This window comes from Tenrec ecaudatus, chromosome 8 (genome assembly GCF_050624435.1).
Source record: "Tenrec ecaudatus isolate mTenEca1 chromosome 8, mTenEca1.hap1, whole genome shotgun sequence".
NCBI classification, from domain to species: domain Eukaryota; kingdom Metazoa; phylum Chordata; class Mammalia; order Afrosoricida; family Tenrecidae; genus Tenrec; species Tenrec ecaudatus.
The window spans coordinates 6,967,383-6,991,999 of record NC_134537.1 but is presented as its reverse complement, the minus strand read 5'-3'; the positions used below and the strand labels follow the sequence as shown (position 1 = coordinate 6,991,999).

General features: G+C 39.0%; 1 protein-coding gene and 1 non-coding gene across 2 annotated transcripts in view; one reads left to right on the top strand and one right to left on the bottom strand.

Annotated features, from left to right (window-relative positions):
• Nucleotides 1-24,617, top strand: part of TOPAZ1 (testis and ovary specific TOPAZ 1) — a 91,476-nt gene that overhangs the window by 15,215 nt on the left and 51,644 nt on the right. The window contains exons 3-9 of the mRNA XM_075555566.1: nucleotides 9,318-9,379; nucleotides 10,106-10,230; nucleotides 14,838-14,844; nucleotides 16,694-16,751; nucleotides 19,957-20,096; nucleotides 21,288-21,373; nucleotides 22,331-22,456. Coding sequence (XP_075411681.1) covers nucleotides 9,318-9,379; nucleotides 10,106-10,230; nucleotides 14,838-14,844; nucleotides 16,694-16,751; nucleotides 19,957-20,096; nucleotides 21,288-21,373; nucleotides 22,331-22,456 — 604 coding nt within the window. The remainder of the gene's footprint in view (nucleotides 1-9,317; nucleotides 9,380-10,105; nucleotides 10,231-14,837; nucleotides 14,845-16,693; nucleotides 16,752-19,956; nucleotides 20,097-21,287; nucleotides 21,374-22,330; nucleotides 22,457-24,617) is intronic.
• LOC142455721 (U6 spliceosomal RNA) lies at nucleotides 5,678-5,784 on the bottom strand. Its single transcript, XR_012785867.1, has one exon. It is a non-coding gene; the product is annotated as a U6 spliceosomal RNA (small nuclear RNA).

Here is a 24,617-nt window from a genome sequence, read left to right as displayed (position 1 = left end):
ATAAATGATCATACACAGGTCTAACAAGATTAATGAAGTAAAACTAAGACCATAATAGTAAGGGAAGGGAAAAATTTTAAATAGTAAGGGAGGAAATGTTATAGAACTAGAGGATAGTTAGGTGGGTTTTTTTGGGGTTTTTTTAAAACATTTTATTAGGGACTCATACAACTCTATCACAATTCATACATACATCAATTGTATAAAGCACATCTGTACATTCTTTGCCTTCATCATTTTCAAAGCATTTGCACTCCACTTACGCCCTTTGCATCAAGTCCTCTTTTTTCCCCTCCCTCCCCACTCCCCCATCCCTCATGAGCCCTTGATAATTTATAAATTATTATTTTGTCATATCTTTCCCTTTCCGGCATCTCCCTTCACCCCCTTTTCTGTTGTCCGTCTCCCAGGGAGGAGGTCACATGTAGATCCTTGTAATCAGTTCCCTCTTTCCAACCTACTCACCTTCTACCCTCTCAGTATCACCCCTCACACCCCTGGTCCTGAAGGTATCAGCCGCCCTGGATTCCCTGTGCCTCCAGCTTCTATCTGCACCAGTGTACATCCTCAGCTCTATCCAGGCTTGCAAGGTAGAATTAGGATCCATGGTACTTGAGGGGAGGAAGCATTTAGGAACTGGAGGAAAGCTGTATTCTTCATCAGTGCTACATTGTACCCTGACTGACTCATCTCCTCCCCTAGACCCCTCTGCGAGGGGATCTCCAGTGGCCGACAAATGGGCTTTGGGTCTCCACTCTGCACTTCCCCTTCATTCACTATGGTAAGATTTTTTTATTTCCCTGATGATGCCTTATACGTGATCCCTTGGACACCTCGTGATCTCACAGGCTGGTGTGCTTCCATGTGGGCTTTGTTGCTTCTGAGCTAGATGGCTGCTTGTTTACCTTCATGTCCAGTTATCTTACAGGTGGGGTTTGGGTCTTCACTTTGGCCACGCTCCTTCATGCCAACTTGATTGCATGTTTTTGAAATTCTGATACCTATTCCCGTCGACACGTCATGATCACACAGGCTGCTATGCTTCTTCCATGTGGGCTTTGTTGCCTCCCTGCTAGTCGTCCGAATGTTTAACTTCAGGCCCTTAAGACTCCACTGTATCTTCTAAAAGCCAGGCACCATCAGCTTTCTTTGCCACATTTGCTTATGCACCCATTTTGTCTTCAGTGATCTCATTATTAGAACAAATCGTTCTTGTACTGAGGTGAGTTTTAAGTAAAGGTTCAAAGTCCACCTGCTTTCTGTGTGTATGTGTGTGTGTGTGTGTGTGTGTGTGGGTGGGTGTGTAGAGAGAGAGAGAGAGAGAGAGACCTATATTTAGAAATACGTCTGTCTTTATACTTACATACATTCATATCTGTATTACACCGTATATAATTTTTACTTTTTCTTCTTTCTTTCCTCCTCTCTGGGGCTTTTTAAAGTTGGGAGTTTCTTGATGACCTTGTTATTTCCTCTTTTGCTCTGGGTCTGTTCAAGTTCTTAATAACACATTCACATGTGTTAATTTGAAAAGAGTGATTTTCCATGTGTTTGTCCATGTCCTCCAAATTATTGAATTTGTTGGGATACAGTCTTTCATAGTATTGAATAATTAAGTCAGTTTATTTCATTAGGGTCTGTTGTGATCCCCCTGTTTCATCCCTCATTCTAGATATTGAAGTTGGCTTCTTTTCCTTTGTTAAGTTCACTAGTCATTTGTCGATTTTGTTGATCCTTTCAAAGAACCAGCTTTTTGCTCTGTTGATTTTTTTTTTCCCATTGTTTTTTTGTTTTCAAGTTCATTTAACTCTGCTCTAATTTTTATGGTTTCATTTACTGTTGGAAGGATTATGCTGTTGACTCTGTTTTAGCTGCTGGAGGTGCTGAGGTAAGCTGCTGACCATATTCTCTTTTTCTTCCATGTATGCACTTATTGCAATAAATAATAAATATTTCAATGAGAATGCAATATTGTCATTCTCATTGGTTTCTAAGAACTTCCTAGTTTCCTCTAATTTGTTCTCTTTTGAGAAGAGTGTTATGAACTATCCAAATGTTTCTCTGGGTTTTTTGTTCTTTCTATCAATGAGTTCCAGTTTGGGTCAGAGAAAGGTGGTTTGAATGGCCTCTACGTGTTTGAATTTTCTCAAGGTTGTCTTGTGTCTCAAATGGAACATGTGGTTCCATTTTCGAGTATGAGCCACGTGAATTGGAGAAGAATGTATATAATTTTTTGCTTTGGGTTGAAAAGTTCTGAAAATTTCTTTAAAATTGAGTTGTTTGATTGTGTTGTTCAGCTCTTCATTTTCTTGATTGAGTTTCTTACCTGTTGATCTTTCTTTGAGATAACTGTATTGAAATCACCTACTCTAATTGTTGATATGGTGATTTTTCTTTCCATCTTTCTGAGGATTTGGCTGACAAGTTTCAAGGGTCTTTCATTGGGAACATAAATGTTTATTATGTTTATGGATTCTTGTTTTACTGTTAAGTAATGCCCATTCTTATCGCTCATTATGTCATGTACCTTAGAGGTCTATTTTTGTCAGAGATTAGTATTGTTAACCCTGCTTTTTTATCATTTCATTGGGTTTTCTTTTTTTGCTTGCCATTAACTTGGGTATTTTTTTTGCCATACTTTAACTCTCAGTCTATTATTGTCTGTAAGTTTGAGGTGTGTCTCTTCCAGGCAGTAGTTTGATGGATTTTGGTGTCTAATCCAGTCAGCTACTCTTTATCTTTTAATAGATACATTTAAACCATCAACATTCAGTGCATTTAATCTAAATGTAGATTAGTTGCTGTCGTCTTATACTATTTGTTTTTGATATTTTCCTTTCTTCCCTTTTTATAGGGTGGTGTGTGTGTGTGTGTAGTTTATTGTCTTTATTTCTCTATTGGATCTATAATTTGGGGGTATTGTTTTCAGTGTTTTGGTTTCTGGGTGGTGTTACACCCTGTGGTGGTCTTGTGTTTGTGTACTGCAGTTGGTTTTCTGCCTATAAAGAACTGGAAAGAATTTTTTGGAATTGCTGGTTTTGTTTTTATGAATTCTCTGAATGTTTCTGTATTAGACAGTGTTCTTTAGAGAGATAAAACCAGATTGCTGATAATTTTATATGTATATTTATAAAGATATATAGTTAGATATATAACACAAGAAATGAACTGTTAAAGTATATACATGTAGATAGATATATAATATAAGAAATGAACAGTTAAATTATAAAGCAGTATAAATGGCTCAGTGCGACTCACTCCTGTGAGAGAGTTGTGAGACACTCGCAGTCCTTCAAGTCTTGAAGGCTATCCCAGCATAGGCAGCAAACAGCAAGGCAGGTCACCAGCCGTTAGCCAGGTCACCAACTGTCAGTCCCCAGCTCCAGAGATGTAAATTTCAATCTTGTCTTAAAGGGACCTCAACTTAACAGTGACACAGTCCACAGGCTAGGCGTCCCACAGGTAGTGTGCCCTTTAAATTGAGGCACAAAACAAGCAAGGCAGCTGCACACTTGTCCGATGATTAAAGAGCGAGAAACAAGAAAGGCGAGGCTCACCAAGCCATTTATCACTCCACCCTTTCAATTAATCCCACTTGTGTTTATTGGCCAGGCTGGCACAATAAACTATCTCAGTTTCCTTGTTTGAGAATATTTTAATTTCTCCCTCAAATTCGATGGAGAGTTTTGCTGGATAAAAGACCCTTGGATTGAAGTTGTCTTTCAACCTTGGGAATATGTTGCTCCAATTTCTGCTTTCCTGCATGGTTTCTGCAGAGATTTGAGCTTATTCTTATCTATTTACCTTTATATGTAACCTCACTTTTTCCTTTATAGTTACTCTCATGATTCTCTCTTTTTCCTTGAAATTGGATAATTTGACTACTATCTATCTATCTGGCTAGGTGAGTTTTGGGTGGGGTTTAATCTAATTTGTGTTCTCGCTGCTTCCTGATTGGTTATTTTCTCCTCCTTGGTAATATTGGGGGAATTTTCTTTCAAGAATTCCCTTACTATTGTAACTATTTATTTTTTTATTTACTTTATTTATTTATTTCCTTCTTCTCCAGGACCCCGATAATTCAAATATTGCTTTGCTTCATCGAATCTCACATCATCCTCAGGCTTTCTTCATAATCTTTTGCTTTTTTGCTTAATTGTTTCTCTCATTTGCTGAATTCTGCTTGGTTATCTTTGAGATAGCTGATTCAGTTTTCTACTTCTTCTGTTCTATTTATCTTCATTTCTGCTACATCATTCCTTAACTCCTGGCTTTCCCTTCAATATGAGGATTCTAGTATCTTTTTCATCAGTTTTCAGGATTGGTCCCCAGACTCTTTGTGCAGCCCTAAGCAGCATTCTTACGCATTGTTCCTCTGGCCCTTCATGGGCTGCTGCTTCTGTGTAAACCTTTGGGTTTGGGTCATCTTCAGTAGTTGACTTTTGTTTGTTTAGATTTTTATAGTAGGTGGTGGTGTAGGCTGGAGCTGAAGGCAGTACCTAGTTTTCTAGGATGTGTAGTGGGGAAGGGCTGGCTCTTTAGGTTCGGGGAGGATCAGATAAGTGCTGAAAGATATTGTGTGTAGATGAGGGAGTGCTAGCTGGGTGAGTAGGGGGGTTAGGATATAAGTGCTCAGAAGTAGGTTTTAAGTGATGATATTAAACAAAGGAAACTCTCCCGTTAAGTATAGTAGTTTGTTTAATGAGTTGGAGAAGAGGGTTATAGGAAATACAACTTTACTTGATAAGTTAAAGGAGAATGTGTGTGACTGAAGTGTAGGGCACTGGTTTCAGAGGTTATAGTGGGTGGGGTAAGTGAGGGGTATATTGAATCTACTAGAGTCCCTTGTTGACCATGTATATTGAGTAGGGAGAATGCAGTCCTGCTGTTACTGTGCTATAACAGTGGATTTTTGCACAACTCAGAAATATCCACTCCTTACATTGGTCTTAAGGTGGATATGGGAATATTGGATTGGATGTACTAGGGAAGAGTGGGCTTCCAATCAGAGGCAATCTGGCTCAGCCCTGGTTCCTCAGGCTGCCTAGCCAGCAATGGGTAAAGCAATCTGGCTCAGCCCTGGTTCCTCAGGCTGCCTAGCCAGCAATGGGTAAGCCACAGAGAAAGCCAGAAATCGTGGATTCTGTAGGAATTATTCAATGGGAACTCTACTCCACAGGCCACCGCAGGTTCCAGCACCCAGGCCCTCCAGGAGTCTGTGGGATGCCCCATGGGGTAGGGTGTCTTGGATTACCTCTCTACACTGGCAAGCTGCCTGATTGGGGGAGGAGTGGGAAGAGACCAGGAGTTGCTGTCCCACTGACAAGGGATGATGCAGGTTGCAGGTAGGTGCTGTGAGAAAAGGATGTGCACGTGATGCATATCGTACAGTTGCGCTCTCTGTGGGAAAACAGCCCTGGGGTGCTTTGAAACCCGGTTTCGCATCCTAGCCCCCCAACTTGGCCTTCTCGCCTGTAAATCTGGTGATCACTGAGCTTTTCATGTGGGCGATCCTAGTCAGTGCCATCTTCCCGGAAGTCCCCTTATTTTCTTTCATCCGTTACACAGTAGTTTTTTAGCAGTGTGTTCTTCAGTTTCCATGTATTTGCTTTTCCGTCTCTGCTCTTTTTTTTTTTTAATCTTACAACTCTTATAACAGCCCCTTTTATTTTTCCTTTTTAATATGGAACCCTTCACAAATTTGCGTGTCCTCCTTGTGCAGGGACCATGCTATTCTTCTCTGGATCTTTCAAATTTTAGTACATGTGCTGCTGAAGTGAGCACATTGTCTTTGTTCATATTGTTAATTTCTAATTTTATAGCATAGTGGTCTGAAATAATGGATTGTAAATCTTCCATATGTTTAAATGTCTTAAGGCTTGCTTTGTAGTGTGACATCTATTCTAGAGTGTTCTAAGCACACTGGAAAAGAATGTATACTGTGTTGTAGTTGGGTGGAATGCCTTGTATATGTCTAGGAGACCAAGTTGATTGTGTTGCTTAATTCTTCTGTGTCTTTATTGAGTTTCTTTCCCAATGATCTGTCCACTCTTGAGAGCCATGTATTGAAGTGTATCCACTGCTGTTGTTGAATTATCTATTTTTCTCTAAGTTCTTTAAATGTTTGGTTACCGTATTTGGAGGAGCTTTCTTTCATTGTTTGTATATGTGTTAATTATGATTATGTCTTCCAAGTCTATGATCCTTTTAATCAATGATCCTTTTAATCATTATGTAGTTGCCTTTTTTGTCTCATAAGATTTTGCCTTGAAATCTGTTTTATCAAAGATTAATATTGCCACTCCTGATTTTTGCCCAGTCTCTGATTTCTAGTGTATTTTTTACTTTGTCTCTGAGATGTTCTTATAAGGAGCATGTTGATGGGTCTTGTTTTTTTATCCAGTCTGTTACTCTCTGTCTCTTGACTGGTATGTATAATCCATTAGCATTCAGTACTGTTACTGATATCTGTGAATTTGTTGCCATCGTTTTATATGTTCTGTGGTGTTACTAGTTTCTTTGTTCTGGCTATATTACTGTGCTGTTTTGGATACTGTTTTGAGTGTATTTGTTTTTGTGTAGTTGTCTTATATATTGATCAGGTTTGTCTGCTGCTCTTTATTATTTTTCCTAAGTACCTCACTTGGTATTTTTTGTAGTGCTAATCTTGTTTATACAAATTCCTTTAACTAGTCCTTATCTGGAAATACTCTTATCTCTCCCTCCTACTTGAATCATAATTTTGCTAGATAGAAGATTCTTGGTTGGCAAGGTTTTCCCCAAGATTTTATATATGTCCCTACATTGCCTTCTGAGCTGCAGGTTTTCTACTGAAAAAGGGTAGCTTATTTTTATGGTTTTCCTTTGTATGTGACTGTTCTTCCTTTCTGTCCCAGGGCAGAAGAAGTGGGGCATATACTGGCTGAAGGTCTAGATAGCTTCCCAGGCAATGTAGGTCTGGGGTTTATCAAGTGTACCCTGGCTTGGAGAGACAGCAACCACAAGGCTGCTATGAGTTATGAGCACTGGGTAGGAGAGAGGAAGTGCCAGGTGTCTTGTGGGCACGTTTACACTTAACACTTCTCTTCTGCCCCCTCCCACTGTCTCTGGTTTTTGGAAAGTTCAGCTTACTTAATTATCTCTGAGTCATTTTTCAAGGTTGCTGGCATGCGAATTTTTCTCTTGATGCTTTTCTCCTATTTGTTGAAGAAGGATTCTGTGTGATCAGTTTGCTTAGTTGAACTGGAAGCCTAGCTGAATTCTTTGAAATTAAGAAATAAACAAATAAAAACCAGTTGCTGTACTTACTTATGAATGAAACTCTTAAGATAACTGGAAACTGTTGCAGCATCCCAGTCTCTCACTTCTGTATCTGTTGGGTCATGTAATCCTGTTCATACTTGTACCTTCATAACTCATGAATGTTTCTTCCTCCCAGTTCTCACTGCTGTTATCCTACTTATCTTTATCTTAGATTGTTGTAATAGGCACCTAGTTATTTTTCAGAACTCTTGCTATGTCCTCTGCCTTAGTGGTCTTTAGAGATAGAAATTCGTCTAGGACTGTTTGCATCGCTTCAGTGACCTTCAGTCACCTAATGTTCTTGGTAAGACTTGTAAGACTCTTTAGTGAGTCTGTACCCATTCCCTTTTTAAAAGCAATGATGTCAAACTAACTTGAACTTATGGTGAGTTTGAACTTTATCCTAGAGCAAGTAAGATAGATCAGTATTATCTGATTTACATGCTGGAATTCATAGCTCTACTGTGGAGAATAACTTTGCATGGAGCTATTTTAACATTCACCCCATAGAACATAGTGACTTCAAATACAGAAGTGGGAGCAAGAGTGCGGAGAATATGGTTGGATTTCAAAGAGAATTGAGAAATAGTGATTAATGAGATGGTAAGGCAGCGAGAGGAGGGCTTTTATCTCTGAGAAAGACCAATTACCTTTTTTTTTTTTCCAGATGCAAAGGGAAGATTCAGGGAAGGGTAGAGGTCCTGAAGAGGCCTTTGAGGTACTGACATGAAAATATTCTGACAAACAGCTAGGTATAAATCACAGAGAAGTTTGGACTGAGGAGAGGGATTTGTGTGTGTGTGTACTTGCTTTCTGTTTATATTGTTATTCCTCTTTAAACAGTATATAGGAATTTACACAAATCTTTTGCAGCCCCTTTATATACATTTCGGGTTATTGGTAGGCTATATGTTGGTGGAAATACTTAATATTTTTCAAAAAAATAGTGTACACAAATGTTTTTCTCTTTTTTAGCTAAGAAATAACCTTGAATTAATTAGGAGTTGTAGAGCTGTGAGGTATATTTAACAAAACACATTTATAATAGGTGTTATGTTTTATTTTGTGTATTTTCTTTATTTTAATTAAAAAATTTTAATAGGGGCTCATACAATTCTTATCACAATCCATACATCCATCCATTGTGTCAAGCACATTTGTTGCCCTCCTGATTCTCAAAACATTTGCTTTCTACTTGAGCCCTTGGTATGAGCTCCTCATTTTCCCCCTCCCTTCTGGCTCCCCCTCCCTCATGAACTCTTAATAATTTATAAATTTTTATTATTTTGTCATATCTTACACTGTCCTACATCTCCCTTCACTCACTTTTCTGTTGTCCATCCCCCAGGGAGGAGGTTACATGTAGATCCTTGTGATAGGTTCCCCCTTTACACCAAGAGTATCTTATATTTTAGTGCCTGCTATATATTTACTTTTCATTCAGCCTGTGCTATTGGCTCTAATGGCATTTTATCTCATTTAATCCTCACAATAACCTGAGAGTTAGGTGGTATTCTAATTTACAGACAAGATTAGATTTGAAGACGTTACATAATTTTGTCACAGATTATACAGTAAATGATAGCAGTATTTGATCTCAAATTGGTATAACTGATCCCTGTAGCTTTGACCTGTAGATGGTATGATGTCTTTAGAAATTTTTTTTTAAAAAGCAAAAACCCTCAACCTCTTGCTCTCAAGATGTCTCCTTTGACACCCAAGATGTATTTATATCTGACTAAAAGTAGAGGTTAAACATTATATTGTGTTGGTGTGATGTTTTATATATATTTCAATGTTTGCTGTCTCTCATTTGAGTGCTGAGTAACAAATTGAAGGACTATACTCCCTGACTTCGAGGTAGGGTGCTGAGTCCTGGCTCTCAGGAGAGTATTTTGTCCTGGAGGACTTGAGCTTCTGCTTACCAGCTGCTAAAGCTAGTATGGTGTAGTATTTTGAAAATTAGATAGTTTTACTTGGAATATCATGTTTAAGCACTGTTGACTTCATAATAGAGACTTTCCTGTACCGGACCTGGAATTAAGCAAGTCGGACATCTGTTCTTCCTTGCTAGCAGGTAAGTTTGGACATATTTGGAATATGGAATATTTAAAAATATTTTTTAATCCTTATTCACACCTAGTCAACTATGTTAGGCTTTATCTACAAAGGACAAATGATTGATCTCAGCAATTTTAATAGTTTTCTTTTTTAAATGAATTGCATATTTACCTTAACCACATTTAAAATCAATGTCTTTTAACTTTTTTTAATAGTTAGCAACTATTCATAATTTTAATTACTTGGTGGTGGGTTAATAAGCTTTGAGCTGCTAACTACAAGGTTTGTGGTTCAAAACTCATGGGAGAAATGCAAGGCTGTCTAGTCCCATAAAGATTTAGTGTCTTGGAAACCTCAGGGAACAGTTCTAATTTCCTCTAAGATCACACTGAATCGGAATTAATGGCTGAGGGTTTGGGGTTTACTTCACTGGAACTAATTCAATATGGAAGTTGATTTTATTTTGACTTTCAAGTGTTAGTATATTGAAAATATATTGAAAACAGCTGGACATAAGAGAGATTCTAAATTTATTTACCTTGAAAAGTCTTTCAGTTTTATATTACTGTCAATTTATTTTTTTATAACTAGTGAGGATTTAGTGTATAACTTCCCCAAAACTCTACTTGAAACATGTCACATTGGAGCCTCTGAAGTCTTAATTCGTTTTTGGAGCAGTCTTTGAATGAGTTGGTTATTTTGTCATTTAAAGTTTCTTCAGCTGATGGTTACTTCTTTTCAGCAAATGAACTAAAGGATGAATCAAGAAATGGGGCCGTTCCTTTAGTAGACATTACCAGTGAGACCTGGAGTGAGAGGCTGGAAGACACCAGAGAACACACCATGGCTTCAGACTTGCATGAGAAGGTGCCAAGGAATCTTTTGTTGTACTTTTGTGTTCCTTGGTTTAAATCATGGTTTTGCAGGAATTCAGCTTAACAGTGACAGTGTAACTCATTTTTATTGGGCAAAAGAATTGCTTCAGTGTGTTCATAGAACACGTGGCATGATGGTTTGCACACACACAGTATAAGCATGGCTTCCCTTACCTGAGGAAATAAGGAATACTATTTATAACTATATGTTTAGCTTTTTTGGTCTCTGAAGTTTATCTCAAGTCTTATGTGAGCCTTTCTAAACAAAATGCCAGGTGTTTTAATGAAGTATCTTTGGGGTCTGCTATTTTCGCTTCCATAGAAAACAGCCTGGATATTCTTGCTTCCTTCAGATCTCTACTCAGATCTCTACTTCATGTTCTCAGAAGGGACTCCCCAGCCATGTAACCTAACATCGCACACAGTTCTCTTCCTTCTGACAACATTTTGTGTTCCTTTCTCTTGTATTTGTCATGATCTAACATGCCACATATTGTCTTCTTTGTCTTTGTCTTCTCCTAATAGAATATAAACTCCATGAAGACTGGGGTGTATGTCCATTTTTGTTTACTCCTGAAGCCGTGGCACCTGGAGCAGTGGCTGAAATGGAGTAATAACACAAATAATTGTGAAATGGATTATCGAATATGAGCCTCATTTTAAAATGGTCTTTTAAATACTAGAAGTGTGCTGCAATGCAGTGAGCTATTTAATCTGACTCTTATAGCCATAGCCTTTAATACTCCCACCAAACAAACTTTATTTTCTGTATGGGTTTGGGTAAGAAGTTGGGGAAAGAGACTGATAGAATTATGAGGTTTAGCTCAGTGTTGTTGACTAGGGTTAATTGTGATTGGCATCCTGCTGGGTATGAAATGAGCCATTTCAAAAGTGGAAGAGGAGGGGATCTCAGTACCAGCATTAGAGGGGAGCCAGAAGTGGAGTGTCTTGATTCTAATACAGTTGTGACACCAAGGGAATGGCAAAGGAGCCACAGGAGCAGTAGAACCGGAGCCAAAGCATGGGACAGACCAGTGGGCTTTTCAGCTTACAGACCACATAAAACTCAGAGCTTTGGGGTGGGAGGCTGGCTTGCAGAATGTGGTGCCTCTGAGCACTTAATGGGGGAGCTGAGTTTACTGACACACAGACTCGGAGCTGAGTGCTTTCAGGTGAGAGCTCTTGCAGAGTAGCATGCTTCTAGGGCATTCATTGGTAGCCCTAAAAGAACTTTGTGAAACTGCCCAGGCAAGGCCATGCTAAGAAGCTAAGCAAGGAGATCTGCTGGGCCAATTCCATTCAAGGCAGAGGCCAGCTTAGAAATTTAAGGTGACTAGTTTTGGGGACTCCTAAGGGGTAAGAGGAACTCTTGGTAGAGTTTCTCAAAATACACAGGGCAATTATGGGGCTTACTATTAAGACATTTTATTGCAAATTGCGTTGGTGGGGAAAGCCAGGAAAGTTGTGACAAGGGGTTTCCCCCCACACACACATTTTGACAACATACTGCTTATTCATTGAGGACTTAGCAAGGACTATCCTATGAGAGTCTCTTACTCCATTCACTTCACAGCCCTGATGTTGCCCCTTCAGACTCTTTGCCTCCAAAACTCACTGTACGTTGCAAAGAAATACCATTGGAGTCCCTTGAGGATGCCAAAACCGAGGTGTGATGTAACCTTCGGAAAGGTTACAGAATCCCACCATCAGAAATTCTGCAGTGTAGACCCAGATGGAGTATATGTTGAGAAACAATGGCTTTACATTTTGATGATGTTCTTTTAAAAAGGTTTCTGTGTTTTCGTAGCAGTACTTCCTGACTGACTTTGTATTCGCCTTAAACTTTGGGGGGAAAGATTTGACTGATTCATTCCTTTATGGGCCAAACTTAGTGTCTACCTAAGTTCACAAAATATTTAGAGAGCACAGACTTTTAACATACTAGCTCTTTAAAACAATCTACAAAATTGTTTAACTACGTATTATATTCTCACTCTATTAACTGCCACTGAGTCATTTCCTTGTAGTCAGCACCCCAACACATAAACCCTTCTCGACACCAGGGCTTCTCCTTCTGGTGACCCAGAACGCCAAGCCTACTGCCACTGAGTCTACTCTGACTCGTAGTGACCCTGTAGGACAGGATGGACAGCCTGTGGGTTTCCAGGACTGGAACTCTTTATAGGCATAGAAAGCCTCGTCTTTCTTCCCTGGAGCAGCTGAGAGTGTTGGACTTATGGATTTTTGGTTAAAACCCACTGTGTAGCCCATTATACACCACCAGCCTCTTCATGGTGGTAGGAATTCTTTATCTTGCTTAAAGGAAGTGAATGATGCATTTATTCTTCTAATACCATGGTAAGCTTCAAAGTACGAACTCTAGACAGCACATGACTTAGTAAATTTTTTGCCTTGGTTAGTTGGCATTTAGACAATTCTAACTCATGGATACCCCATGTATGCAGAGTAGACCAGTTCTATGGGGCTTTTAAGGGTGTAACCATTAGAAGATAGATCGCAGGCCTGTCTGCCAGTGAGCCTTTGGGTAGGTTCAAACTACCAACCTTTTGGCTAATAGATGAGTGCTTAATTGCTTAAGATTCCCAGTCAATAATATTTCCCTTTAAAATTTAGCCCCCAGTAGCCCTCTTGAATTGTTGTTAGATTTTACTCTGTTTTTCAGTATATGAAACCCAGGATTGATGAACCTATTCTACAACATAGAATAAGGGTTCCTGAGGGGCTATAAGGAAGGGTTCCTGGGAGGCTTTGGTGGGGGATGGTGGGTAAAAAGGGAGCTGATATCAAGGAGTTCAGGAAGGAAGAAATGTTTTAAAACTAATTTGTAGTAGCAATTGTAAAATACTGCTTGTGATTGAACTATGGAATGATGAGATAACTATAAAAACTCCCAATAAAATGGTTTTTGGGGGGAAAATTTAGCCCCCAAATTTGGAGATTAGCAAATTTTTGCTATCTCTTCTTACTTTATATTTCAGGTTATTAAATGGCAAGTTGATTTACAGGACATCTGCTCTGTTTCTCTTCTGCTTCCATATATAGTTGTGAATTTTTAGGAAAATTTTTTTCTTTTTACATACATATATATAGTCTTTTCTAGAGACCTTGTATCTTATGCATATCAGTTATACTCAGTCTCCATATATGGCACATTTTACATTTACCTTGGTAGTAATTTAATATTGTGATCACTTTGGAGAGAATTGGCCTCTTTACCATGTTGAGGCTTTTAATCTATGGACATGATATGTCCCTCCATTGTTTAGTTGTTCTTTCTTTCATTGCTTCAGCATTGCAGTTTCTAGCATTAAAGGTCCCTGACAGTTGACCCTGTATTGATGTAGAAAAGAAGCTTGTACTGCATAGTATTTCGCTTCCCAGGGTTGGAGAACATAACAAGCTCCCAGGTTCAGGACAGAGTGGAGTGGGTGCTAAAGTGGGACTAGAGGAGATGGGATGCTGCCTGGTGGGTCCTGGGTGTTAACACAGAGCTGAAGTTGGAGCATGCACATCCAGTATCCTGAAGGTGGGCCACCCGTGGAGCCAGGAAGGAAGTGGAACCCCGAAGTCTGGCCCCAGATCCTAGCCCCGAGGGTAGCAGACACGACACAGGGCAACAGAGACTAGAAAAGGCATGTTTAGAGGGAGCCGAGTAGCCCCTGACTAGCACCTGAGCAACCTTTTATGCCTCCCTGATGCCACCTCCTGGCAGGAATAGGTGAGAGTTGGCTACCTGGACAAAGTAGGGTGGGTGGGTGGCCAACAGCAGCAACATTTTAAGCCAAGGGCAGAGACTGGACTTGGCAATCACGACCACAGATGAAGCTCTAGATTGTCAGTTCTCATGGGGACAGAACAAGGCTGGGCTACCCAGCGAGAACCAAGTAAACTCAGTAAGGGGTTGGTGGGGGACTCAGCGGGAAGCATGTACCCTCTCCTGTATGCACGCACCTAGGCCCTCCTGCTCACAGACAAGGGCCCAACCACCCTAGACAAAGCCACCAAGGGTGTTTGGGAGTTGTTGAGGGGATGAGCCAGGGCTACTCAACCTGAAAAGATGGTAGAGGCAGTAGAGAGAAGGACTCTGAGGATGGGAAGTAGGGCAATGTGTGCGCCACCTTGACTGGAGGATGATGGTCCTCCCTGTGGGTGGCAGTAGGGACCACACTCTCCTAAAGCAAATGGGGGCAGGGCAACATAGCAAATGACCTTAGCAGGGTACCAGCAGAACATTCACAGTACAGGTGAGGGATGAAATGATGTGGTCATCCTCTATTTTTGCACAATGCTGATTTTCACAACGCCTGGTCTTTGGAGCCTAACCATGTCTATACGTGAGGAGTAGGTGTACTTCGATTTCTCCCTACCCAGTCTTTATGCTAGTGTTGTCTGACAAATAAGTTTAAAACCTCAAATTACATTAGTTTCTTGCTTGTCAGTTATCTTTTAAAGAGATGTACAGCTAAACAATCATGTCTATGCTCAAGTCCTTAGCATTTTCAATCTCTTCACATTCATGTTTCTATCTGATACCATTTCTCTTCTACCCAAAGGACATCCTTTAACATGTCCTGACAGTGTGTGTGTGTGTGTGCTTTCAGTATTTGTATACCTGAAATGGTAGTATTTTGCTTTCATTTCTAAAAAATATATTCAATAATTATTAGATCTAGTTTGATAGGCTTTTTTGTTTTTTCTTCTGTGATTTTTGTCTTTTTTTATCTGTAGAAATGCATGGCATATTTGCTCAATATATTTATTCTTTGTCATGTTGCCATACTTTTTTTCTATTTTTTTGTGTTTTGACTTGGTTTAAAAGCTTTCTACCTTGAAGAAATTTTCATTGTGTCTTTAATCAAGTCTATCACTTTTGTAGTTTCTCAGTTATAAGCCATCTTTCTAGAAATATTTATGTCCTGAGTAAGTTTTTTCTCCTGACCCATCCAAGGTTTTATGTGTAAGTTTTTCAGCTACAGTTTATTTTGGTAGAGTGTGGGGGGAATTCCTTTTTTCTTTTGGCAGATGACTTTTGTATATTTTGAAATTCGAGCACATGAAACTATTTTAAATTTAAGTAGTTAAACCTGTTATCTCTCACATAAATCTCTACCTTTGTTTTATTTTGCTACTTTCAAAGTTTTTCTTTTTATACTTAAATCTTTAATGACCCTAAAATGTATCTGATTTTTCTCTACTATTTATTAAATTGTTTCCTCATACATTTTAAGTGCCATTTGTCTTTGGGGTTCTGTAGAGGGACAGAACAATTAAGATAGACACGTGAACACAGAAACAATGATTTTATTAAGGAAATGGCCCGTTCAGTTCAGCAGTGGCAGAGACTGACACGTACAAATCTGTAGGTGGGCCAAGAGGCTAGAGATTCCAACAGTCTTATGTCCCCAAAACCTGAAGGTCAAGTGACAGAAAGAGTGAGGAGTTTGGAAAAATTACAGCACAGACAAAATGCTCCCTCTTCACTCTTAAGGCCCTCAACCGATTGGATGAGGCCCACGCATATTACACAGGGTCATCGCTTACTTAAAGTCAACTCATGCCATCACATGTAATGCTTGTTAACAGCTCTAGTCTAGTGTTGACCACATAATGGTACCTTCACACAGTCACACCAGCTTTAGTAAACTCAGGATTTTTATGTAAGGAACTATTCTTTTACTTTCCTTTTGTTTTTATTTGGTTTTGTTGATTGCTTAATTCCTGCTCGATTACTGTATCCTCTTTTTTAATTGAAAAACTAGAAAACATAAGGAAGGCTTGCCTTGAAAGATATTAAGAGTTTTTAACAAATCTAAATATTTCATGGTTTTTCTCCCTCATGTTTTCAAATAATGCTTTAAGTTCACATTTTAAAGTATATTTTTAGTATATAAACTACTTGGAAAGGAATTAACAACTTCATCATTCAACATTCCCATCTAAGAACATGGTGTGTCTTTCCATTTGTTAATGCTTTATGCTTCTCAAATGATTTACAATGTTTCTCCTCAGTTGTATACCCAGTTGAGGTGTCAGGGTTATGGGCTATGAATGTATGCTTTATTAGAGTTATGTTGAAAGTGCATTTAAATATTCCTAATTTAAGATAAATTTCACTTCTACTTGTAAAAATAATAAAACATAAAAATCAATAAAAACTTCCTTGAATAAAAAGAAACAACAGTAGTCTGAAATGATGGTGTGTATAACTAAAGATGATACTGAAAGCTGGAAAAATGAGTTGGTTTATATTCATTTTACTCCTAAGCAGCAGCGGAAATTTTTAAGTGTTTCAAATAATGTGGAGTAAAATTGTTTGCAGAGTTGGTCACAAATAGGTTGTTTAATGGTCATTTAATACATACTAATAAATCCAGTAGGCCTTAGCAGAGATGTTTGCTTGTACTTATGTAACCCTATCTTTTAACAGGATAGAGTCACAGACAAGGTGCCTTTTAAAGAAAAAAAAGAAAATATTTGTGAAGTCTTTGAAAGGTCTGTAACATCCTTTCTAATTTCATAACTTCAAAATCATCACTAAACCTTTGTCTGTAAGTGTAATATGTGGCTCTATGCTAGTATGTCTTATGTGGATATGATTTTATTACTATATCAGATTACTCAGGTAAATGAGTAATTTAAGTTACCTTAATGTGAATGTGATCCTTAAAATTGCCACTAAGTTCTCTGAGCAAATTGTTTTTGATGAAGGAATAAGAGCTAGTGATAAAAACTTGAGAAGGCTATCTAGGGACTCTAATGGGGGCGTTATTGTTGTTAACTGCCACTGGATAACTCTGGACTGTGGAACAAAGCACCCTGTCCTGAGCAGTGCCATTGATCAAATCTGACCAATATGATTCTTAGTGTTTCCTCTGACCGAAACCTTCCCAGGCCTTCCTAGTCCACCTTAGTCTGAGGGACAGATGAACCATCTCCCTAATTTATAGACACAGTGATGAGTACTACGAGCTGCAGTATTCTCAGAACACGTGAAAAAACAAATTAGAGTTCAAGGCAACCTCAGAAACCATTTGACTCAACTCTTGACTTCCTCATTTTGCTGATGACGTAACCAAACATAATCGGAATAGGTTCAGATCCTAGTATGTGAGGCATTTGTTTATAAAGTGGGGTCTCTGGAGGAGCAAAGTGACCTGGGAACTTAATACACACACCTACGGAATCAGAAACTCCAAGCATGGGCCCTATTAATCTGTGCTTCAACAAGACTCCAGCTGATCTCAAGTGTGAGAATCACTTTAGATTGACACTGAAGTCCAGTATGGCGCATGACCAAGTGGAGATCATGAAAACAAAAAGGGACAGTTAACTTTTTTTTCTACTGAAAGAATTTAGCTTACAAATTAAAATAGTGTCATTGCAAAGCCTGTAGAGATTTATCAATTTGACTCTCTACCACAGTGACCAAAAAAGTGGTATCAGGCAGGTCATTGTATCACTCTGGGCTTTAGTCACCCAATTCAAAGTAAACGGATTGTACTAGATACTCTCCATCGATAAAATTCCGTAATGTTTTATGTGAAAGTGTATTAATTTCATCAAAGCTTCCAAATTTCATCTCCTCCCTCCCCCGACACACACACTCAGAAATCCATTCTTATTATTCATGTCTTCAAACTAGTTCATGCCAGTTTGATGACCTGCTGAGGAAAAGAATTTTCACCCTAGATAAAAACCAAACTCACTGTTACCAAGTCTGTGCTGCCTCATAGGGGCCCTGTGGGACAGAGGAGTACTGCTTCGGGGGGTTTCTGAGATCAGCTCTCTATGGGAGTAGAACGCCTCCTCCTGAGTGGCCGGTGACTTTAGCAGCTACTGTGCCACCAGGCCCCTGACCCTAGATGAAAAGACCCCAGGCAGTTCTTGTGCACACCCTCTTCACATTTACTGGAAGAGCTTGTTATTTTTTGACATTTTGCTGCATTTACAACAATAGTAAAGTCTGTTTCTGAGTGGCATATGTCTGGCAGTAATCAGCACTAGGATGTGAAGTTAAAGTTATGTGTCACCTTGGCTGGGTGATGAATCTCAGTGATTGGGCAGTTGCGTAGTCATGTATTGGTAGCCATGTAAGACTAGTTATCTTCCGTGTTATGATCTGATAAGATCATCATCCATTTCTCATGATGCCAACTTTCACACAAAGACCTGTTCTTTGAAACCTAATCGTGTTGATTGGGCGAGGGAGGGGCGGGGGGAGAGCTCAGGATGTATGCATAAGAATCTCCTGGGGAGCTTATGAAAATACAGAGTTTGATTCTGTGTATCTGGGGTGGAAATACAAATTCTCAGCAGGTAGTCCTTAAGATAAAAGATGATAGCATTTGAGGTGAAGTGTTAATCTTAGCTCATATCATTTATGTCTGTTCCTCAGCTCTGAGGTACTCTCCTCCCCTGTGTGAGGTCCAGCCCCACAGTCAAACGGGTCCTTAGGAGGGAAGTGTGTGATTATAGAGAAAAAGAGACAGGAAAGCAAGGCCCAGGGGACTGATCTCCAGTATCTGGAGAAGAGCAGTCGAGTTGTTCAACAATAAGGTTTTATAGTAATAGGCCTGCGATGCTCTCGTTAGTACATAGAATGAAATGAGCAATGTGTTCATCGTGAGTGAGCCCTCTAGAGAACAGGCACGTCAAAGGAAGAATCCAGCAGCAAGAAACAAATGGTGTCAATTGCTCTTTTAAGAATGAAAGACAAAGGCATAGGATATAAAATTATTTTCATTGCTACTTCATAACTGTAATTTTGCTAGTGTTATGAATTATAATGTAAATATTTGATGTGCAGGATATATTTTCATTGTTACAAATAGAACATAAAGCATAGTGATTAATCACAAAACAATATGTAATTAAACGTTATGAAATATTTGTGTGTTTTCCAGTGGGCTTAGGCCACCCCTGTGAAAGGGTCATTCGACCCCTAGGGGATACAGTCCCCAGGTTGAGAACCGCTGCTCTAACTGCTTGAGCATGTGAGAAGCCAGGCATGCATGGGAGACAGAATGGGTTTTCCTGGGGACTATGTCCATTTGGTTTCATCCTCTCGGAACTGTGGAGACAGTCCTCTAAAAGGGAGTGCTAGTTTTCCAAGCTCGTGGTCACCACGCACCCTTCCTGCCAGGTCCTCAGTTTCCCACACCCCTGCCTCCACCTTTGCTTAGGTTATTTGTCTACATAAATGACCTCCAGATTAAATTTTTCTGAAGTGGGATAGCAGAGCTCACACAATAGGAAACAGACAAATTTGTTTAGGAACAGTGACAGATGTTATGCTTCTCCCCAAAGGACCCACTTAAGTACGTGTATAGACTTATAGCAAATACCTGTCCAGGAGAAAATGTATCATTTGTTTATTTTGTTGCATTTACAGTAGAATCATTGGATGACCTTTCCTGAATTAAAATATTTGTATAGTTCCTCCTCAACCATGATGTCTGGCATGATCCAGAATGTTTTACTCCAGTTTGAACTCCGTACTCCTACCCATACACCTGTCATTCAGCAACAATTAGCTTCTAGTTAAGAACACTTTATTAAGGATCTAGTAGTTTAGAGTCCTTGACTATTGAAGAACCATAGACTGTATAATGTAGATCTCATTACATTTCTTCTGAGTTAATTCTCTTTATCTTAAAAATTAATTAAATTTATGATTTTGATTTTTATGGTCACCCAGCAAAGATTTGAAAACTGCAGAGATTGTGACTGGTGAAGGTCAATTAGCAGCACTGGGCCCTAAACCTCTGTACTTCTTGGTGCCACCTGGAAGTCTGAGTGCTCCTCAAGAAGACACAGCCCTGAGACCCTGGATGAATGGTACTGTTTTCTTAATAACATTCTTTGGCTTGTGGTAATAGAGAAGCAATTTTTCCACCAAAGACACAAAAGTATATCTTTTAAACTTTTGAGACTTTTGTTAAATTTTAACTTATCTTAAAATTTGAAGATCGAGAAATTTCTCAAATAGTTGTATGTGACAATGGTAGTATAGGAACATTTAAAGTTCTTATTTCAATAGGGTATATGTGTACATGTCTTTTAGAGTTTGTGATAATTTTTTATAATTTATAAGACTAAATCCATTACATGGCACTGAAAATCATTCAGAAGCTATAAAGTCACTGTGGGAAGCTCATGCTTCACCCTTACACACCTTGTCATTGCTAACTTGATGCTACCCAGTGGGTCCAAAGAGCCCAATGACTCTCGACAGAGACCCACAGTGGCCACCTATTTTATTTTACAAGGGCTTACGTGCTTAATAATGCAAAATACGGTCAAATTGCATAAGCTGGTTGCAGATTATATCTTTATGCTGCCAAATTGAAAACTGAAAATAGTTTAAGTAAATTATTTGTTTCTTTATCTTTAGAAAGTAATATTTTTAAATGCTCTGCTGCTCATCTTAGACTATAAATTAGAAGGGATATGACTCCTACCTTGCTTTGTCAGAACTTTTCTCCCCATAGAAAAATGTGTGTAATATTTGTCTGTTTAACTTTAGGCTTATCATTTGAGTGCATTGCTCTATGCTGCTTTGTAAGATTTTAAAACCATTGTCTTCAGTGTACATAATGTCCAAAGTCAAGCCCATTGTCAGTAGTGTCTCTTTCAACTTGGTGTGAGCCTGCCTCCAAGACCCAGGAGAACTGCTCTGTAGAGCGGGCTTCACGACTGTAAATCTGCACAGAGAGCTGCATCTTTCTCTCGCAGAACAGCTGGTGGGTTTGAACTGCCGATCCTGCAGTGATTCAGTCAACCACCGGGCTCCTTGTCTTTCGTGTGTATCAAGTTGACAATTTGAAATCCGGGCTTATGACATGTAAAAGCACCTAAAGTGTAAGCGACTCCGTGTCTCACAGAAACGTCCCATGGCAGCCCCATCTGTGCACCGAACACGCGTCTTCCCAAGTAAAAGGTTATTGTACTTAGTAGTGACCATTGTTCCATTGTTGGAAAGAATAAGTTTTGACACTGGTATGTAATATCACTGGTAATTATTTCTAGATTTCAGATTTCCAGGAAAACATTCCCTTCTAAAGTTGCAGAATTATGAAACTTATGAAATATTTAAGAGAGAGAAAAGTCTAGGGGTAAGTACTCCCCCACACAACTTATTTTTAAAGTAATCTCTTAAAACATTTATTTTGGGTCCTTCTGGCTTCTCTATGATCATTTTTGTACTGTTCCGGATATTGTGCAAATATTAAAATAGGAAATGGTGACAAGAGGCACAAAAAATACATAATGACTGGATTCTCATAAATAACACGAGCTTGAAAACAGAAGAGTAGCAACAGCCAAAACAGAAAACAAAGGAGTGTTTACTTTGTGTTAAAATAGAGGCTGTCGGTATTAAACAGCTGATTATTGGAAAGGGATGTTGTAAAAAGCTCTAGTTCTACCATTTACCTTTTTATTAATCAGAAACACTAAGGAAAGGGTTTGATTGTAATAAATACATCTGAAATATAATGCATATTACCATAGAAATGACTTTTTATAAAGCAGCAGCATGTACACAGGAGGGAGGAGGGACTATATACCTTTTAAACCATGTAAAGTAAGACAATAATAACCTTGCTGTATAGTAAGGGAAAAATTACTGTAAATCAATTTTTCTTTCCTTTTTCAAAAATTAATCATTTTACTGAGGGGCTCTTACCAATCTTTTAACAATCGATCATTCAATTGTATTAAGCACACTTGTACATATGTTGCCATCAACATTTTCTTTCTACTTGAGCCCTTGGTATCAACTCCTCTTTTTTTCCCCTCCCTCCACCACCCTTCCACCCCCCATGAATCCTTGATCAACTATATATTATTAGTTATTTCATGTACATTTTACAATTATATATTATTAGTTATCTTGTGTTACATTTTGCTTAACTATAAGTTGCATGGAGTTTTGTTTTTTTCTTACCAAAATAGCAAACCATTTATCTTGATACTGTTTTTATTACATAATATTTCTGGTTGCTTCAAATGCCTTCTCATTAGATTACAGTACGTGTTAACACTAAAAATGAATTTATCTAACATTCTAGATGTTCCAGAAGCCTCTAGGGTTAATAATACCGCACAGATATTGCAAGTTTCATTTTAATTCATTACGTGGCTGTGAACGATCACAGTGCAAGTTTACTCATGTCCCTGAACAAGGAGATGAAAAGGTAAAATTTGTAGTCTTTAAAGTAGAAATTGTTTTAAGTATATATCTCTATATCATGCATTTTAACTAAGATTTTCATGAACTCCTGTTATTAAAAAAAGTCAGTGGCGATCAAGTCAATTGTGACACAAGAGTGACCCTGTAGGACAGAGTAGAACTGCCCTGTAGATTTCTGAGACTGCTATCCAAAACTGGAGGAATCACACTGAATGGCTAAATGCTAGCCTCCACTTTTTATTTTATACACTGGTTGGTTCTTTCCCATTCTTAATAGCTTTAAGCTATGAGGGGTACTCCCCCCACCCCTGCAAAAAAATGGAACTTTTTTCCTTCAAAGCTATGTATTTAAATTGTTTTACAAAACAACCTTTAAAGTACTCTCCATTACACTTAATGCATTTGTCAAATCTGCAATTCTATTCTTGGAAACATTTTTCAAACTCATCTGTTTTGGGTAGGTGACAACACCTTCCTTGTTTGTTTTTTTTTCTACCTCTTCTTCATCTTGAAATCGCTATCCTTTCATGCCCCTCATCATTTGCAGAAACAAAAAAGAAGTCACATGGAGCAAAGTCAGGTGAGTCAGGTGTGGGACAAGAGAGGCATGCTGAATTTTTCCCAAAACTGGCGCACTGAGATGGTTGCATGAGCAGGTGCATGTCATGGTGACAAAACCATTCCCCCATCTGCCACAAATCAGGCCTTTTTTGTCACACAGTGTTATACAATCTCCTCAGAACCTCTAAATAGAAAGCTTGATTAACAGTCTGGCCTAGTAGAACAAACTAAATGCACTGTTCCCATCACATCACATAAAACAAAAAACGAGCATCGTCCTGACCTTTGATCTCACTTGATGAGCTTTTTTTGGACAAGTGTTGATGGCGTCTTCCACTGGGTTGATTAATGTTTGCTTTTAGGGTTGTAAGAATAGCACCGTGTCTTGTCACTAGCAATGACCTTGGGGGAAAAAACCGGGGTCACTTAGGAGCTGTTCTTTGTAAGCACGGCATGATTCCGCTATGGTCTGTTTCCTGGTCAGTAAAAACCCAAGACGCACATTTCACAGCAACCCTTCTCATTCCCAAATTTTCCGTTAAAATTCACTGAACAGAGCTCCCAAGATAGTCCAGATAGTTTCCCCATCCGTCGATAGTCCATCGTGGAACTTAGAGCACAAGTGCATGGATTTTGTTCACATTTTCATCCATTTGGGAAGTTAACAGACATCCAGAAAGAGTCTTGTCATCAATTGACAGTTCACCTTTTTGGAAATGTGAAAACCACTCGTACACTTCAGTTTTTCCCATAAGGCTGTCCCTGTTAGCTGTGCTCAACTTCACAACAGTTTCTGTAGCATTTTGCCCAAGCAGGAAACCACATTTCACAACTGCCCACTGTCCTTAAAATCAACCATCACAAAAAAGATGAGGTTCAAGCAAAACTGCTTTTATGAGAAATTTCACTGTGACCAGAGAACCTTACCAGGAGACGCCACTAGGTGCACTAACTCAGAGTGAATTGCTTGATGCTGACGGAGCAAGAAAAAAATGCGTACTAAGAAATCTCTGCCCAGCAGAGCTTTTTTCCAGTATGTTTGGGGTTCCCTTTCATATATTCAAAACTCTTTAGGCCCACTAAACTTTCTATTAGTTCAACATTATCTACAACTAATACTGTCACTGTGACCCTCTACATTTTTATGAGTAGTATATATACCATATATACTCGAGTATAAGCCGAGTTTTTAAAAATACATATAACAAAGAGCTTTATAGCAAACAGTAATTGTATTTTAGTAATTGTATATTTAGAAAACATCCCAGCCCAGGCCAGATCAGGTTTATAAGTCTAATACTTGTCCAAAAATCCTTCTTCAGACTTACACAGTCATATGCAATGATGCAAAATGCAGGAAGATAGCAGGTCAGTGGGCGCAAAATCTTAGGGGTCCAGTGGCAGTGGAAACAGCTCTGGCAAGGGTCTCCATGTGGCTCCTCTAGCTCTATGAGTGACTCAACCAGAGGAAAGTGAAGCAGAGAGAAAAATCCATGGCCCATCCCAAGGGAGAAAGAGGAAGTTCCCAGAATCCTCATGAGAAAGCCAGGCCCTCAAGGAGGCATCAATCAAGCTGTGACCTGATTGACAGGCTAGACTCCACT